This window comes from Oryx dammah, unplaced genomic scaffold (assembly GCF_014754425.2).
Source record: "Oryx dammah isolate SB20612 unplaced genomic scaffold, SCBI_Odam_1.1 HiC_scaffold_1, whole genome shotgun sequence".
Lineage (NCBI taxonomy): Eukaryota > Metazoa > Chordata > Mammalia > Artiodactyla > Bovidae > Oryx > Oryx dammah.
Window position 1 is genome coordinate 40,015,001 of NW_024070185.1, and position 17,824 is coordinate 40,032,824.

General features: G+C 39.4%; 1 protein-coding gene across 1 annotated transcript in view; it reads left to right on the plus strand.

The window, feature by feature from the left end:
• The window catches only part of GLIS3 (GLIS family zinc finger 3), a 501,883-nt gene that overhangs the window by 463,356 nt on the left and 20,703 nt on the right, over nt 1-17,824 (plus strand). Inside the window, exon 9 of the mRNA XM_040244340.1 lies at nt 3,713-3,885. Coding sequence (XP_040100274.1) covers nt 3,713-3,885 — 173 coding nt within the window. The remainder of the gene's footprint in view (nt 1-3,712; nt 3,886-17,824) is intronic.

Below are 17,824 nucleotides of genomic sequence, written 5' to 3' on the forward strand. Positions count from 1 at the left end.
TAAATCTCTGCAATTTATACTCAGCATTAAAATTCTATATTTTATCATCAAAAAAATTAATTCACCTCCTTTGGAGTTAAAAAGAAATCTTTCTCCTTTGGGAAGAATATTCAGATCATGTTCATTTGACATGTGTGTGCATGTGTTAAAAAGACTAGGTTGGAAAATAGGTGAAGACACTAAGAAAATGGGATTTCGAGGCCCCCTCCACCCTACCTTCAGTAACAATAACAACATTGTATATTTTGCTTAGTGAGTTTCTGTTTAAGTATGCATGTTTTTTATTTGTTTGCTTGCTTTTGAAGTAAATGACTTCAAACTACTCAAGTTTCTTGAGGGTCTTTTTTGTTTGTTTTTTGGTTTTTTTTTTTTTGCTTTTTAAATAACATTCCTGGCATCTTTCTTGCTGTAAGTTAGTGACTGCTTTCGGTTGCTCCCAGGGCCTTGCTTTGTACCATAGAGCTTTCTCTTCTGCTTCTCTCTTGCCCTCTCATACCTGATTCTTATTTGCCATTTTTATTTCTGTGAGCTAGTTAATGAGTAAGCAAGTTTATAAAAACTAAGTTTAAGTTAATAGATTGTAAAATTTTTCAATAAAATACTATGTTGTGTTTTTTAGGCGATAACAAAATTGATTCTGTGTACTAGAAAGTCTGTCTTATTTATGCAGTCATTTCTTACAGTGGACTTTTTAGTGCTAAATTCTTATTTATTTCTTTGTTCCTAATAATTGTCTGGATTATCACGATCACATCTCACTGCTTTTCATTTCTCCTCTATGTATGTAAAAGTTAGAATTTCTGTACCAATACTTTTCTTTTAAAAGCAAAGTACTTTAGGTATGCATTTATTTCATTTAGAATGGTATATATTTACATTTTTATTAATGTGTTATACAGAGTATCATACTAGATTTTGAAATTATATTAACTTTATGCCATATAATCTTATTTATTTTAATAACATGGAGTAAAACCCAGCCTGAAGTAGCAAAAAGCAAAATGTAAGGTCCACTGAGGGCTCAGTATTATTTTATTCCCCCCAGGTTTCTGAGATAGACTATGCTAAAATCTTGTTGTGTATGTACTTTCACATTTTTTTTTCTTTGTTCAACATTGCTTTTATAGTAAGTAATATGTGGTAGCCAAGAGAGCATGGCTCAGTGTGAAACTTATGTGACTGAATAGATAAGAATGATTCGTAATTAGCATGTAAGTATATACTTTCTGAATAGATGTATAGATATATAATTTATATATAGATATATAATCTAAATATAGATACAGAGGTCTGTTGTATGAAATTAACATTCTAGATGACTCCTAATATGCTCATGTGAACTCTGTTCTTTTAGTTGATTGTCTATGCTACTTTTTTTATAACTAGTAATCATAATTCATGCTAGTCACATCATCGCAAATTACAAAAACATAAAGTTTTACATTGCTGACAGTCTTTGCCTCCTTCCCCTTCCCCATACACATTTTCTACTCTTTATTAATCAAACTTTTATTTACAAGTTAGATTTATTGTGCTGTGGAGGAGGGAGTTGTGAAATAAAATTATTCTCCTCCTTCAAGCTATTGGTACTAAGATCACACTTCTAAATACTGTAACCTGCCCCATCTATACATCTCTGCTCTGTTAGTCCTTAACAGGCAGAAGTACCAGGAGAGGAGACTGAAAACCCACCAAGAGCGTGTTGCATCTTTTATTCCTAAACAAAGAAATACAATTAAGAAGCCAAAGAATCTTGCTTCTTTCCCCCCAACCCCCGCCAAAAACAAATTTGAGATGCCAAAGATGGCTACTTAGCAATGATGTCGGTTTCCTTCTAATTCAAATCCACCCCTTTCTCTCCCTCCCTAGCGATCTTCTGCTCACAGGAGTCTGGTGTTGGCTGGTGGTGTGAACTCCTTCTAGCCCCAAAGTCTGTGGTCTCACAATTCCACAGCTTGAGGGCAGCCTGTGAGAAACACTGAGGACATGGTCCCCAAGAAAATAGCCTCTATTTGGGGAATCTTGGCATGCAAGTTTTTATGGGAACAGTGTCAGGGTTAGCTTGCTCTGTTTTTTCTCAGAGCAATGGGCCACTCAGCACTCTTTTCAGACTAATTCCAGTTAAGATGATGTGCTTGGAGAATGTATATTTATCAGGCACAGAACACTGACTTACTGTTCTCTTCCAGCAGAGGGAAGATACATGTTCTTGATTAAGTAGGCATCCGAACCCAGCAAGTTTCTTTAAGCAGCCTCTGACTTCTCTTCTCCATAACTATTCCATATCCTCCCTTCTTGGTTCCTATGTCATCTTCCTGCATTGTCTCATCAGACCTCAAGAAGGGGAATGCAGAGAGAAATGGGATTTCATCCGATGATTTCTTACTGCAGCAATACAAATGCAGAAACTCTACCTTGTTAACTGCTGTGGTTCGAAACCTCCTCCCTTTGATTCATCAACAGCCCTACACAAAAAGCCCAGGAAAATTAAGTGACCTGTTTCTGTGAAATAAGTGATGTATACATATGGTGACATCTACACATTGTCATAAAACAAAGCCTGCCTTTCTATACAGAAACAGCCTGTTGAAGTTTTTCAACCTCCTGAGTTTTTGGAGGACAATCAAATACTCACTGCTAACACAGTTTCCCTGCTCATTATCGTGATGCTTCCTTTCACTGCACTGACAGAGTCCCTGCTCCTTTCTCTATCACACTTGTGCCAGCCACCTACTGAACTGGCAAATCAAGTGTTCGGTTTTTTTTCCAGGGGGAGGTGGCGTTGGAAAAGGAAAGTTAACTTTATTTTGAATGCCAGCAACTATGAGAGAGAACAGACACTTGTCCAAAGGCTGACTCCCCTCTCTGCCTGACAATTTTGATAGTCTGGTCATTGCTCAACTTTAACATTGTTGGCACAAGTACACTTCAAGGAAACTTCAATGTTAGACAGTATAAGGTGTCATTTTAAAGCTAGTGAGTCAAATCCTGCCATTTCCCTTACAATTAGAAGATCAATGGATAGTTATCATTTGATATCTCAGGTTAGTTGATAATATCACTTTATTTAAACACCTGTATGTTCTGCCTCAGAAACTACCAGTAATCTTATTGAGATGGGCATGTCTGACTGCAAAAATGTCCCAAATCATGTTCCTGTTACACCTTGGGCAATGTTCTTTGCCAAACACAGAACCTACACAGATCTCTGAGTTCTGGATTTCAAACCACACTTGACCTTTGAGGTGTAAGTTAATTTATACTTGACAAAATAAAATACGTTGTCTAAAGAGAATAGGACTAAAGACACAAAATGTTTATGAGCTAAGGGTAAATGAATCAGAAGTATATGAATCAGATGTCCCCTAAAATGCAAACAGGTCTAAAAATTAGTGGAAGGGGGAGGGTCTGACAAAAGAGGTGCTTTGAATTTCACCAAGCCCAGAGTATTTGAAATGCATTTTAAGAAGCTTGACAAACTCAGACTGTGACTGGATTTTCCCTTTGTTGATCTCTTTTATTCCCTCAGTATCTCAATTGAGAATTCAGTAGTTGAAAAATGGGAGAGAAAAGTCTTAAGATTTTTTTTAAAAGGCTTTTTGTCACGCGCTTATACAGTCAGAATAGGGAATTAGAATTTGGCTTTGAAGACTTTGTCTTTGCTCCTGCTATTTTACATCTCTCATGTTTCCTTTTATAATTGTTTTCTCAGGTTTGCACCTTCTGCTCCATCTCCTCACCACATTAGCCCCCGGAGAGTTCCAGCTCCTTCTTCAATAATGCAGAGAACACAGCCTCCCCATACCCAGCAGCCCTCAGGATCACACCTGAAGTCTTATCAGCCAGAAACAAGCTCTTTTCAACCAAATGGAATCCATGTCCATGGTAAGCAAGTCAGTCTCTTGAGTTTTGAAAAGTGATTCTGTGCTGTTGCTTTTAATTAAGTGTCTTAGTTACCTGTTGTAGATTTCAGCTGTCCTATTATATACCACCAGGCTTTGGCTTTCATGACTTTCCTCTAAAATTTCACACTTTACCAGCATGAAATCTGGCAGCATCTTCCTGGCTTTGGCCCTAAGATGGTATGACTTAGGATACCCACAAGTGGTCAGCCCAAGGTAATGATCCATTCCTTGACCCAGGGCTTTTAACACCTTGTGGACAGGTCCTAACAATAGCATCTTGTTTCTTAGACAATAAGTGGTGTAAAAGGCAACAGCAGGGGTTCTTTGGCCCGTGCCTGCCTCTCCTCTCACAGGTCTTTGCCTCCATTCCCATATGCCCAGATCCTCTCCATCCTTCAGGACCCAGATGAAATGACACTTCTCTCTGAAACCTTTTCTGATCTCCTTGCTGGACATAATCGGTCTTGGCTCTAAACTGGCTGCTCATCACCTGTACTTCCTATACGACATGTGCGTTCTCTCACTTATAATTTACTTCTCTGTGAGTAAAACTTGTCTTCATTGGTAATGTGTAAACTTCTTTCTAAAGTCAGAATTTTCTGACCCATTGTTCTTCCTTTTGGAGAATTTAGCACAGTTCTTCACATGTTGTAAAGATACATTAAGTACTGGGTGGATTCACGGAAGAAGAGGGAAGAAGGCAATAGAAGTTATGATTGCTTTCAAAATATGGTTAACCTAGAACATGCATGGAGAACCAAGTTTAGCTTAATTTCTTTTCTTTACTTGAGCCAATTTTGCTGACTCAGGCAGATATCTTAGTGAGCATCCATAGAAAGTTGGGTTGTTAAATCACACAGACTCAAAAGATACATAGCCTTTTACTTCCTAGGGACAGAAACACATTCTGTTTAAGCAGAAGTGATACTGTATATTTAAACTGAGAGTTTCAGCGCCTGAGAAACACGAGCCAATTCTCTATCTGTCTCATGCTGATTCCTGAGTTTGCTTTCTATGAGTTATTACTTGTAATTAATGAGTGATATCCCCCCAAAATCTAAATCAGTATTCAAGCTGTGTATGGAAACTTGTGAATAACCTCCCAGGAGGGCAGAACAAAGCAGCACTATGGAGCTCAGCGTGGATAAGGAATCCATCGCCTCTCCCCTCTACCTGGCAGCAGTGGTCACACAAACCCCCTATCCTGAACAAAACTTGGGCCTCTGGTATTATTTTTTACCTTCTTCTGTCAGTAAATTTCTTCTCAAGCTTTAGTTATGTGTTTACTCAACCAAGAAATATTCCATGAGTGCCTACTATGAGTAAAGAAATGAACATGTGAAAAAGACAAACAGAACACTCTGCTTTCCGAGGGGGGTTCCCAACCCTGACAAGGAGCTCTTCTTATGTGGGGGAGATCCAGGTGCTCTGAAGCCACCCTCATCTGTGGGCGGAAGGCAAACAACAGAAGTTCTGGCTTTGTGGAATACAGAATAGGTCATTGATTCTAAGACACGCAGTTTTTACCTTCATATTTTAACACTGCTAAAATCTGAATATATCTCAAGTCAGTGGCATCGTGTAATTGGCAGTGATTTTTTCTTTCTGGTGCTGTATAGAATAATGGAGCATTTCACAGTCAGTGGTATCATATTTCCAATGAAATACAATATCACACACTTTGATTACAACTGTGAAGCATATTTTAAAATTGTAAAAATTAACCTACTTGTAGAAAAAAAAAGAAGGAAATTGTCCAAAACATTAACAGTTTTTGTTTGTTTGTTTTTTTAATCGTGGTGCTAGGATAATGGGTAGTTTCCTGTCTTTTTTTTTTTTTTTTTTCTGCTTTCTAAAGAAATTCTAAAAAAGATTTTGGAATTAGACCAATTGGAATGCAAATACCAATCTACTCAGCTGTGTGACTCTGGACAAATTATTGAGCTTGAGTTCTCTTTCATTAAATGAGGGCAGTCTTATCTATCTTCTCTCATCGGTTGTTATGAGGATTCAACAAGGAAAGCACTTGGTACAGTGTAGGAGCTTAATTAATTAATGTTCTTCCTTCTACTCCCTTTTCTTTATCAGACTATTTGAGAATAGGAATAATATTTGTAGCCTTAGGGTAAGCATAATACTTGATCCAGTGTTGACATTTAGTAAGTATTTACTAGAAAAGGGATTGACACTCTCTCATTCACCAAACAAATACTGAAACAAGATACAAATAATGGATTTACCCTCTCATTTTGTCCTGCCTCTTAGCAAAAGACTCTTCTGCCATATTTCTCATTTTTAGTTGAATAATGAATTTTCACAAGTTTAGTTGAAACTTGAAATCATGTTTTTTTTTTTAATTTTCACCTTGTTAAAAATTCCCATGACTAATAAGAAACTGCTAATAGTGTTACGAATCCTCCCTAGTTGGTCCCCAGCAAAGGTCCTTCTGCCCAGTGTTGTTCGAGTCGATAGAACAAGACTGAGTTCATTTCAGAAGCAAATGAAAGCTTCATTCTTTGATAAAAGAATGGAGAGGCCCCAATTCCTGCTAGCATGGGCTTTCCCAAAAAGGCCATAAACTGGGCTTCTTTATAGGATTTTTTTCCTACAGGAGGGTGGGAGTTCTTGCAGGTCCGGTGCAGCATTTCTGCAAATGGCGTGCCATCCTCATCTTGAATTGCAGTGTCGTGCTCCGTGCTTCTGCATGCCAAGCTGAAGTGCCTGGCACGGCAGTTCTGCACTGGGAGCTCTAATCCAACCTGTTAAGTGCAAGGCCCGCTATAGGCAAGTGAAACTAAACACAAAAAAAGAGATTATACCTTATCTTCTCACCTAGGTTGTGTCCTATTTTTCCTGGGAACCCCACTGGACTTTGCCAATGACAGTAGCAGCTCTAAAATAAATACATACAACAAGCCTTTCTGGAAGAGATCAAGATATAGTTATGCAAACTGAGGAGATCCTGACTCTTGTGGGAAGGTGGTGAAGTGGCTACAGTGAAGAACTAGCAAAGGAAGTAGTCGTGGATTAGCTTCTGGGCCTCTGCTAGGATTTAAGAGTAGGGACCCAGATGTGTACTTACTTCCTCTGCCAAGCTTTTTTTGTTTTTTGTTTTTTTTTCTGAAAATATTTTCTAACACTTTCTTGGCATGACCATTTCTTATCAACTACTCCTTAGGATAAGGGCCAAATTGATCTGATATTTTTCAAGTGGGTGATTCAGTGCTAGGGATGAGGGGAGCAGAGATCCTCTAAATGAGTTGCTGTTACTGACTATGCCTTTCAGCTTTGGTTGCACTAGTTTGCTTGATGGTATTATATAGGATCTTGGTAAGAAGGAACTTCATCCCTGATAAAACTAGATTTTTAAAGCCCCGAGCAGTGTCAGGGTTGCTAACATGGTAGCTGCAGTGAATATTTGTTCTTTCTTTCAAGAAGTTCATGGCTTTAATGAACATTGTCATCCCCATCCTCTCTGTGCTCCCTGCGGTAGGTAGAGGTCAGAGAAAAATGTCATCACTGTATTTTTAGATATGAGAACTGAGACATGGAAGAGTATTAAATGTCTAGGCATTGCTGCCTTGGCAAAGTGCATGGGCATCATGAACAAGAAATCCACATTTCTAAGCCACTTTCTTAGTCTACCTAAGTCAAAAGCACATCAAAATAAATATGATTTGTGTATATATCCATGGAATATACACTTGTATGTGGATGTTGTTGCATTACATAGGGCCATGAAAGGTTATTATTCTGAGGGGCTTTGGTCTAATAGATGAAGAAAATGTGGTCCATTGAGTTTTATTCATGCCATACTAATTGATAAGAGCTTAGATGTTGTGTGCTCTATGTATATATTTATTAAGAGGTATTTTGTAAAAGGCATACTGTAAAAAGGTTAATAGCACTGCATTTTCAAGTTCCCTTAACTAGGGGATGACCCAGGACCAGAACTCAGTTTTGTTGATTCTGCATCTACTTTTTCCATTTGTATGGTCTTCATTAGTAAGGTGGATAAGGTGTCATTTCTTTTAATATTTGAATGCTGATAGCATTTGCAGGTCTCTGTTTAGATGGCATCTCCAAGGTGACTTCCTAATACATTTTAGTCTTTTATTTAAGATGTAAACATAAGGACAACTCTTTTCAATCGTGTAAGCTTATTCTTCAGTCTTTTCTTTCTCTTTAGGACTATTCTCTTGCCCGGGCAAGCTTTAGCATTTTGCCTGGATTAGTTGCCTGAGAGCTGATATTTGTACATTGTGTTATGGTACTAATGGATAATTTCTTTTTAAATGTCCTATTCACGCCAGGCTGTTAGAATGCCATGGGAATTCCTAGAACAGTATTTTAACAACCTTCCTCCTTCTGGACCCATCAAGGAGAGGCCAAGTTCAATTCAACAAGTGTTTACTGATCATCCACTTTTGCCAGGCAAACATGAATGTTGTTTAATCGGTGCAATGTGATACATGCAATAACAGAAGGTATCAGAGGCTCCCAGTTTATTCAGAGGAAAATATCAGAGAAAGGGTTCTGGAGGTGACCTTGACTAGGATTTGCAGATGAATAGATCTTTGGGGAAGCCAAGTGGCAAGCAATATTCCAGGCAAGGGAAGCAGAATACACAGGCAAGAACACAAATGGCAGCATGGTGTACACCTAGAGAGACGAGCCTAAGGCAGTTTGTGTGTGACTGGAATATACAGCTAAGCCGTGGAATATAGGGAGAGGAGGCTGAGGAGCCAGCAAGGCCAGCTTATAAAGGGATATGGGGCCACACTAAGTGTTATGCTGCCGAGTAAAGAAGCCAGTGTATTATTTAGGAAACTCAACTAGGGCATTGTGTAGAGAATGGAATGGGTGGGGTAGGAGCATGACATCCTAACTCTAGGGATTAGGTTGGACTGCCCGCGGAGAACACCAGAACAACAGTGACTTAGGTAAATGGTCTAGCTCCTCCTCTGGGCGAACTGCTAAATAGAGAAATGATGTCAGAATAATGTGGAACTCTGTTTGTTCACACACAATCTTTCCTAGGCAGGAGTAGCTGAGATGCAAGGAGGGAATGAAGAAGCCCTGAGCCTATGTGATGCAGGATCCCTTTCTATTCTCTTTTAATAAAATTTGAAAGGTGCACGATCCCAAAGCTGTCTCCCCAGAAAGGTACACACCAGGCCTGCCCAGCCTTCAGCTGATGACAGATCACAATTCTTCCAAAGTACTGGTTCTGTCACCTGCTGTCTCAGTTCCTGCAAGCCGTCACTTCAAGTCAACATTTTTGTGCATTTTTAATAACCGCCATAGCGCCTCTAGCCACATTGAACTGGCTGCCCAGATCTTCTCTTATCATTTTCTTATTCCTGCAGTTAGTAGGTTTCACAGATTTTGAGTGGTCTGTCCAATCCTAGTTTTCCCAGAGAGCCTGTTATTTGTAATACATGTTTGTACAAAGACCTTCTCATGACTTGTTTCTCATGTGATAGCAGCGTACCTAGTGTATTCTTTCTCATGTGACAAGACATCTAAAAGTAACAGTACAGGGAGGAGAAGCAACCCAACAAAGCCAACAGTGTGCCAGCCCCTCCAGCTTTCTGCTTTGCTGTCTTTAACAGTGACTGCCATCCTCCACTGTGACCTCCATACTGGCCACAATATGGATGCTGTTGTTCTCCATTCGTTTCTTGTCTCAGTTCCAGGCAAAAATAAGGGGAACGAGTGAAGGACAGGTGCACCCCAAAGTTAACCCCATGGCCATCCTCACGTGCAAGGGAGTCTGGGAAGACAGATATTTTACTGCGTTGCCACACTTGACAAAATTGAGGTTCTGTTGATAATGTTTATTGGATAGACAGACTGCAAGATGTGCCAAAAATTCTCTGGAACCATTTTTTTTTAGTTGAAGAATAACTGCTTAACAATGCTGTGTTGACTTCTGCCGTACAATAATGCGAGTCAGTCATAGTTATACATATGTGTGTGCTAAGTCATTTCAGTTGTGTCTGATTCTTTTACAACCCCGTGGACTGTAGCCTGCCAGGCTCCTCTGTCCATGGGATTCTCCAGGCAAGAATACTGGAGTGGGTTGCCAGACCCTCCTCCAGGGGATCTTCCCAACCCTTGTCTCCTACAACTGTATATACAGCTCGGGCTTCCCCAGTAGCTCAGCTGGTAGAGAATCCACCTGCAATGCAGGAAACCCCAGTTTCCTGGCTTGGGAAGATCCCCTGGAAAAGGGATAGGCCACCCACTGTAGTATTCTTGGGCTTCTTTGGTGGCTAAATGGTAAAGAATTTGCCTGCAACGCAGGAGACCTAGGTTTGATCCCTGGCTTGGGAAGATCCCCTGGAAAAGGGATAAGCCACCCACTATAGTAATCTTGGGCTTCTTTGGTGGCTCAAATGATAAAGAATTTTCTTGAAGTGCGGGAGACCTGGGTTTGATCCCTGGGTTGGGAAGATCCCCTGGAGGAGGGCATGGCAACCCACTCCAGTACTCTTGCCTGGAGAATCCTTATGGACAGAGGAGGCTGGCAGGCTGCAGTCCAGGAGGTCCCAAAGAGTCGGACACGACTAAGTGACTAAACACAGCACAGCACAGCACAGCATGTACCTCTCCCCTCCCCACGAAGCCTCCCTCCCTGCTTTGGAACAAATCTCATCTGTAAAACGGAACAATCTCACAGATTGATTCTCTTTGATTGCATCTTGGAAATCAGTGGTAGAGACTAGAGGCCTCTTCTGAGGGCTCTGCCTTGTTTTCTGCCCCTCTTCCTGATTCCCATAGGTTTCTATACTTTCCACTACTTGCTGTCATTTCACCGCTCTGGAGTTGCCAGTTTCGAACACAAAGATTTCCATCTTCCATGATCCAGTCATTAGATTTCATTAGGAAATAACCATGAAGCTGTCTCCCCAGCCTGAGCTGTTTGATATCAGGGTGGCAGCAGGGAGAAGTAGGAGCTGTCTCTGGTGGTCCCATAAGCTGTCTTCTCTTGATTTAAAGTGTGCCCTGCCTGCAGACCCCAAAGAAGCAAGCCAGTCAGCTCCCAGACACTAGTGGCATTTCTACACCTCACAGTGGAAAACAACATTTCCAGACACCAGCAGACCTCCAAAAACAAAACACGCTGTCAATGGCTTATCCCACCAAACAGCCCCACCATCTTTCAAACTGAAGAAACCTCAGAGCATTGATACTTAGATGAAATGGAGTGACAGGTACAAGCTGAACTTCTTCCTCTGTGCTGGCTGTTTACTTAGCAATGATTGTGCCACGGTACTTTCCGGAAGAGTCCTATGGGTCACGGCTATGACTGATCTCATTTCTGGAGGTTTATGGTGTTAAATGTTTAAAGCTTTTTTTTTTTTTTTTTTAAGGCAAATTGTAGAGACAATAAACATACTTCCCTCCCACAGGAAATTTAGTCACATCTGCATATATGAGATTGTGAAATAACAAAGCAGTAAGTCTAGAAATTGTATTGCTTAGAACTTAAGCATCTGTCACAATTTCCCCTTGAAATCTCAGGAAGACAAATAAGACTGATAAATTAACGTGTATAAGTCTTCATTGAGAAAGCTGTGACATATTCACAAGGAGAATGAGCCAGTGAGTGTACTACATGTTATTCTGATCAACAGCAGTCATAATCAGGAATAATTTTTGGTATCAGCCATGATGTTATTAATGCTTATATAGTACTAGGGATTGATGATTAAATCCAGGGAAATTCTTAATTGCTCTTATATACTTAATTACTACAAAATTATCCCAAGAGCAATTTTACATAGCTACTACTGGATAAATTCTGACCGTGTGCTAATTCTATAAAACAAAAGTTAAAATTAAGTGTTTATGAGTACAGTCAGAATTTCAGCATATTGGGTTTTATGACAGATGTGTAAAACAGTCATCTTAATCAGAGGAGCCATTTGATTGATTATAGAAAACTAAACTATGAATAATCTACATATTTAATTAAGCATGTGCACATACAAGCACACTCACTCATAGATTAAGCTCCTATATCAATAAGGATAATAGAGGACTGAATCAAGTAATCATCACTAAATTCTAAGTTTCCTGAAGATAGGAATTATATCTCCTCACAATGCTTGGCATGTGGTAATACTTAATAAGTTTATTGAATAAATATGAATTAGTAAAAAGGGGAGGAGTAAGAGAGAAATTTTGCCCAGGATTTCTTAAACTGGTTGTTGGAGCAAGCTGTTGGCAAAATTGTGACTTGGAATCAAATTTTCAAAGCCCTTCTTTTCTCTGGGTGCTTCCTCTTATTTTCCTGTCTGTCTCTTTAGATATCCAGTGCTTACCAACTGCCTGAGACTTCTCCCTAGAGAAAATAGAATGATCTAATAATTCACTTATGCATTAAGGGAAATTTAATTCAGTGCTCTTTCTCATGAGTATTTTGCACATTTGGTACTGAGTGTCAAGCAGTGAAATTCTGAGCAGTGGCAGCCCTGTGGAAGAGAGATTTTGAAGCATCCGCAGGGCCCTTAGGGGCAAGTCCCTTGTTTTAAAAAGCACTTTTCAGTTTTCAAAGCATTCCTATCCTCTAGCTTACATACCCCAAATTTGGTCATATTATCTCAGAAGAGATTTACAGAAGGGGAAATTGTGACTTGCCCAGGGTAATACAGGAAGAGAAACAGTGAGCTTTAGAAAAAAGCTGTAAGAGTTTGTATAAAAAGTCTCTGGAGTCAGGCAGATCTGAATTGGAATCTTATGAGTAAGTCATATAATGTCCTGAATCTAATTTTCATATTTTATTTTTATTGAGATAGATTTGGTGTACAATATTGTGTTTTTCTCCTGTGGAGAAGCTCTATACAGTCAGCAAAAACAAGACCAAGAGCTGATTGTGTCTCAGATCATGAACTCCTTATTGCCAAATTCAGACTTAAATTGAAGAAAGTAAGGAAAACCACTAGGCCATTCAGGTATAACCTAAATCAAATCCCTTAGGATTATACAGTGGAAGTGACAAATAGATTCAAGGGACTAGATCTGATAGATAGAGTGCCTGATGAACTATGGACAGAGGTTTGTAACGGTATACAGGAGGCAGTGATCAAAACCATCCCAAAGAAAAAGAAATGCAAAAAGGCAAAATGGTTGTCTGAGGAGGCCATACAAATAGCTGAGAAAAGAAGAGAAACGAAAGACAAAGAGTAAAAGGAAAGACATATCCATATGAATGCAAAGTTCCAAACAATAGCAAGGAGAGATAGGAAGCCATCCTAAGTGAACAATGCAAAGAAATAGAGGAAAACAATAGACTGGGAAAGACTAGAGATCTCTTCAGAAAATTAGAGATAGCAAGGAAACATTTCATGCAAAGATAAGCACAATAAAGGACAGAAGTGGTATGGACCTAACAAGCAGAAAATAAGAAGAGGTGGCAAGGATAACAGAACTATACAAAAAAAATATCTTTATAACCCAGACAACCTAGATGGTGTAGTCACTCATCTAAAGTCAGACTCCCTGAAGCATGAAGTCAAGTGGGTCTTAGAAAGCATCACTATGAACAAAGCTAGTGGAGGTGATGGAATTCCAGTTGAGCTATTTCAAATCCTGAAAGATGATGCTGTGAAAGTGCTGCACTCAATATGCCAGCAAATTTGGAAAACTCAGCAGTGGCTACAGGACTAGAAAAGATCAGTTTTCATTCCAATCCCAAAAAAGGCAATGCCAAAGAATGTTCAAACTGCCACACAATTGTACTCATCTCACACACTAGCAAAGTAATGCTCAAAATTCTCCAAGCCAGGCTTCAACAGTACGTGAACAGAGAACTTCCAGATATTCAAGATGGATTTAGAAAAGGCAGAAGAGCCAGAAATCAAATTGCCTACATCCATTGGCAATGAATGTTGAAAAAGAACATAGAAAAAGCAAGAGGATTCCAGAAAAACATCTACTTTTGCTTTATTGACTACGCCAAAGGTTTTGACTCTGTGGATCACAGCAAACTGTGGAAAATTCTTAAAGAGATGAGAATACCAGACCACTTTACCTGCCTCCTGAGAAACCTGTCTGCAAGTCAAGAAGCAACAGTTAGAACCAGACATGGAAGAATGGACTGGTTTGAAATTGGGAAAGGAGTATGTCAAGGCTGTATATTGTCACCCTGCTTATTTAACTTACAGGCAGAGTATATCATGCAAAATGCTGGGCTGGATGCAGCACAAGTGGGAATCAGGATTGCAAGAGAAATATCAATAACCTCAGATACAAATGACATCACTCTTATGGCAGAAAGTGAAGAGGAACTGAAGAGCCTCTTGAAGAAGGTGAAAGAGGAGAGTGAAAAAGCTGGCTTAAAACTCACCATTCAGAAAACTAAGATCATGGCATCTGGTCCCATTACTTCATGGCTATAGATGGGGAAACAATGGAAACAGTGACAGACTTTATTTTCTTGGGCTCCAAAATCACTGCAGATGGTGACTGCAGCCATGAAATTAAGACTCTTGCTTCTTGGAAGAAAAGCTATGACCAATCTAGACAGTATATTAAAAAGTAAAGACATTACTGACAAAGGTCCATCTAATCAAAGCTATGGTTTTTCCAGTAGTCATGTATGGATGTGAGAGTTGGACCATGAAGAAGGCTGAGTGCCAAAGAATTAATGCTTTTGAACTGTGGTGTTGGAGAAGACACTTGAGAGTCCTTTGGACTGTAAGGCACCAGTCAATCCTAAAGGAAATCAATCCTGAATATACCCAGGAAGGACTGATGCTGAAGCTGAAGCTCCAATACTTTGGCCACCTGATGCAAAGAACTGACTCATTTGAAAAGACCCCGATGCTGGGAATGATTGAAGGCAGGAGGTAAAGGGCATGACAGAGGATGAGATGGTTGGATGGCATCATCAACTAAATGGACATGAGTGTGAGCAAAGTATGGAAGTTGGTGAAGGACAGGGAACCCTGGTGAGCTGCACTCCATGGGGCTGCAGAGTCAGACACAACTGAGCATCTGAAAAAAAACAATATTATGTCAGTTTCAGGTGTGATGAAATCTGACATTTACATACATTATGAAATGATCATCACAAGTCTAGTAACCATCTGTCCCCCTATAGTATTATTGACCTTATTCCTTATGCTCTAGCTTTCTGTATAACTGGAAATTTGTACTTCAGAGTCTCTTTTACCTGTTTCACCTACCACCCTCCCCTCTACAGACTATCCATTTGTTCTCTCTCTCTGAGTCTGTGTTATTTTGTTTTGATTCTTTTTTTAAAAAAATTCTGAATATAATATGAGGATAGTGGTGTTTCTCTTTTAGAGTTGGTATAAGATTGAGAGAAAATGCCTGGTCCGTAGTATATGTTCAATTAATTAGAGCTTTTGTTACTGTTGTCATTTTTCTACCATGCACCAGATTCTGGGTATGCTGGTTACTTCCACTTATATTGTTTAATCCTCACAATAACATTAATAAAAATATAAATATAATCTAGCTTCCCAGGTGAGCCTTTGCCCCCAGTCACATACCTAGTGAGTGTCAGAGCTGGTATTATAAACACAATCTGACTCCAAAGCGCACACTTATTCTCCTTCATGATGATGCTTGTAGATACAGTACTGTGGGAGTTTTTAGTTATGTGGGAATTATTTTTTGGATGAAATTTAAATGTGAACTATTAAAGATGAGGTTACTTAGAGAACTAAAGTTATTGCTAGAAATATAGGTACAATGATTCATGAGACAAAGTGAGTTCCCACCAACCACTTGTGCTGTGTCTTTGCGTGCTGACTGCTGAGAATGTCTGCCTTTTCCTTCCCGCTGTGTCAGATGGCATGGCATACTTACATTGCCCTTTCCCGTTAGTCCTCATAATATTCCTATAAAGAAGGCATTGTTTATTCCCATTTTACAGCTGAGGAATCTAAATCACTAAAACGTTAAGTAGCTTGCCCATGATTTCTTAATCTTGAAATGATGGAGTTGGAAACTACATCCAGGACCATCTGGCAGCAGAGTCTGTGCTTTTACCCCTGGATTAGGAGCTATCACAGTCCCTAAAGGGAAGGGAGTGCTGGCTCTCTGACTGCCCCAGTGGTGTTACCCCACAGGTGTGTCTCTGTGTCTGTGTGTGTGTGTCTCTGTGTGTGTGCATGTGCGCATATGTGTGCCTTCTCTCATGTGCCATGTTTGCTCAAGTACACCTGTGCTGGGGGAAACTGCTTGGAAGCCTGATTACTAAATCAACAAGCCAGGTCTACTGGACTCTTAGAACATTCCTTAAATGCAGTTTTTCAATTAGAAAAAAAGATTGCCTTTTCATTTTTCAAAGGTGCTTAGGGTCCTTAAGTTTATGAAGAGCTTAATTTGCTTCCCAGGCTATTTTTATCTTAACCACTGCTTAAAGGTAATGACTGTTAAGATTGGTGAGTATTCTTTTTAGACCTTTAAGAATACTTCTGAAAATGAAATATATGCATGTATATGTGCATGACATCTGCCCTGTTATAAAATGGCCTCATAATAAGCATTTTATTTTATGACTTTTTTTTAACTTAACAAAATATATGCTTTTGCTTTCTGGGTCATTGTATGTAGATCAACTCCTTTGTAATTATACAGTATTTAACAAAAACTTATCATCATTTTTTCATCATCCCACTGTTGAAAGATTTATTTTTCTCACTTGTTGCTTTTATTAACAGTGTTGTGTTAAATCTCCTAGAGAATACTGTGTGTTTACACAAGCACTGTCACACACATGCATATCTTTCTGCCTACTTTCTTTAGGGAATATTTCTAAAAGAAAAATTGCTGGGTTAATGGTTATATACATTTTAAAGCTGGATAGGTACTGCCATATATTCCTTCACAAAGTCTATACCAATTTAGACTCAACAACAGTGCATTAGAGCACTCATTTCCCCACCCTAGATATTGCCAGTCAGTTTGCTGCTGCTGCTGAGGCTAAGTCGCTTCAGCCGTGTCCGACTCTGTGCGACCCCATAGACGGCAGCCCACCAGGCTCCACTGTCCCTGGAACTCTCCAGGCAAGAACACTGGAGTGGGTTGCCATTTCCTTCTCCAATGCATGAAAGTGAAAAGTGAAAGTGAAGTCGCTCAGTCGAGTCTGACTGTTAGCGACCCCATGGACTGCAGCCCACCGGGCTCCTCCGTCCATGGGATTTTCCAGGCAAGAGTGGAGTGCCATTGCCTTCTCCAGCCAGTCAGTTTAATCCTTGCCAATTTGCACAGCCAAGTTGTTTTGATTTTTCCGTTGGTTAGTAATATGATTGAGCATGTTTTAATATTTTTATTGAGCTCTAAAGGTGATTTACTTATAATAGGAATTAAGTAACAGGCACTACTACTTAAGTAGTTATATTATTTATTAAGTAGTTCACTTGCTCTTTCACTTGCCAGTCAGGTTGTGTCATTGGCAGCAGGACAGTTTGTTTTCTCAATTGGAACTCAAAAATTTATTGAAGAGAAGGAAAATATCCAGAAAATATTTTTCATTGACTATTGTGACTTCTCTATCAGTTAACTTTAAAACTATAGAAAAGTGTTTAATGAGCATTATTACAGATTTAGTGCTTTTTTTAATTCTTAGGGAGAAGCAGTGACAGTTTTTCCAGAAGCAAATGTTTTGTCTTGTATCTGAAACTCATAAAGTTTAGCCTCTAATGAATTGAAGTCTTAAAATCACATTAAATGTTTTCTTATAACTATTTTAGGGGCTGCTCAGTTGAAGTCTTCAGGCCTGAACATATTCATGGCAATCCATGTCCTGTAATTCTGGTGTTTTAATTGGAATTTTCCTTGTAAATATGATAAGCAACTCATGGTTTAGAAGCAAGAATGTGAATAACTTTGGTTGGAGTTTCCTTAAAGGGAAAAATCCCCCACACATCAGAAAC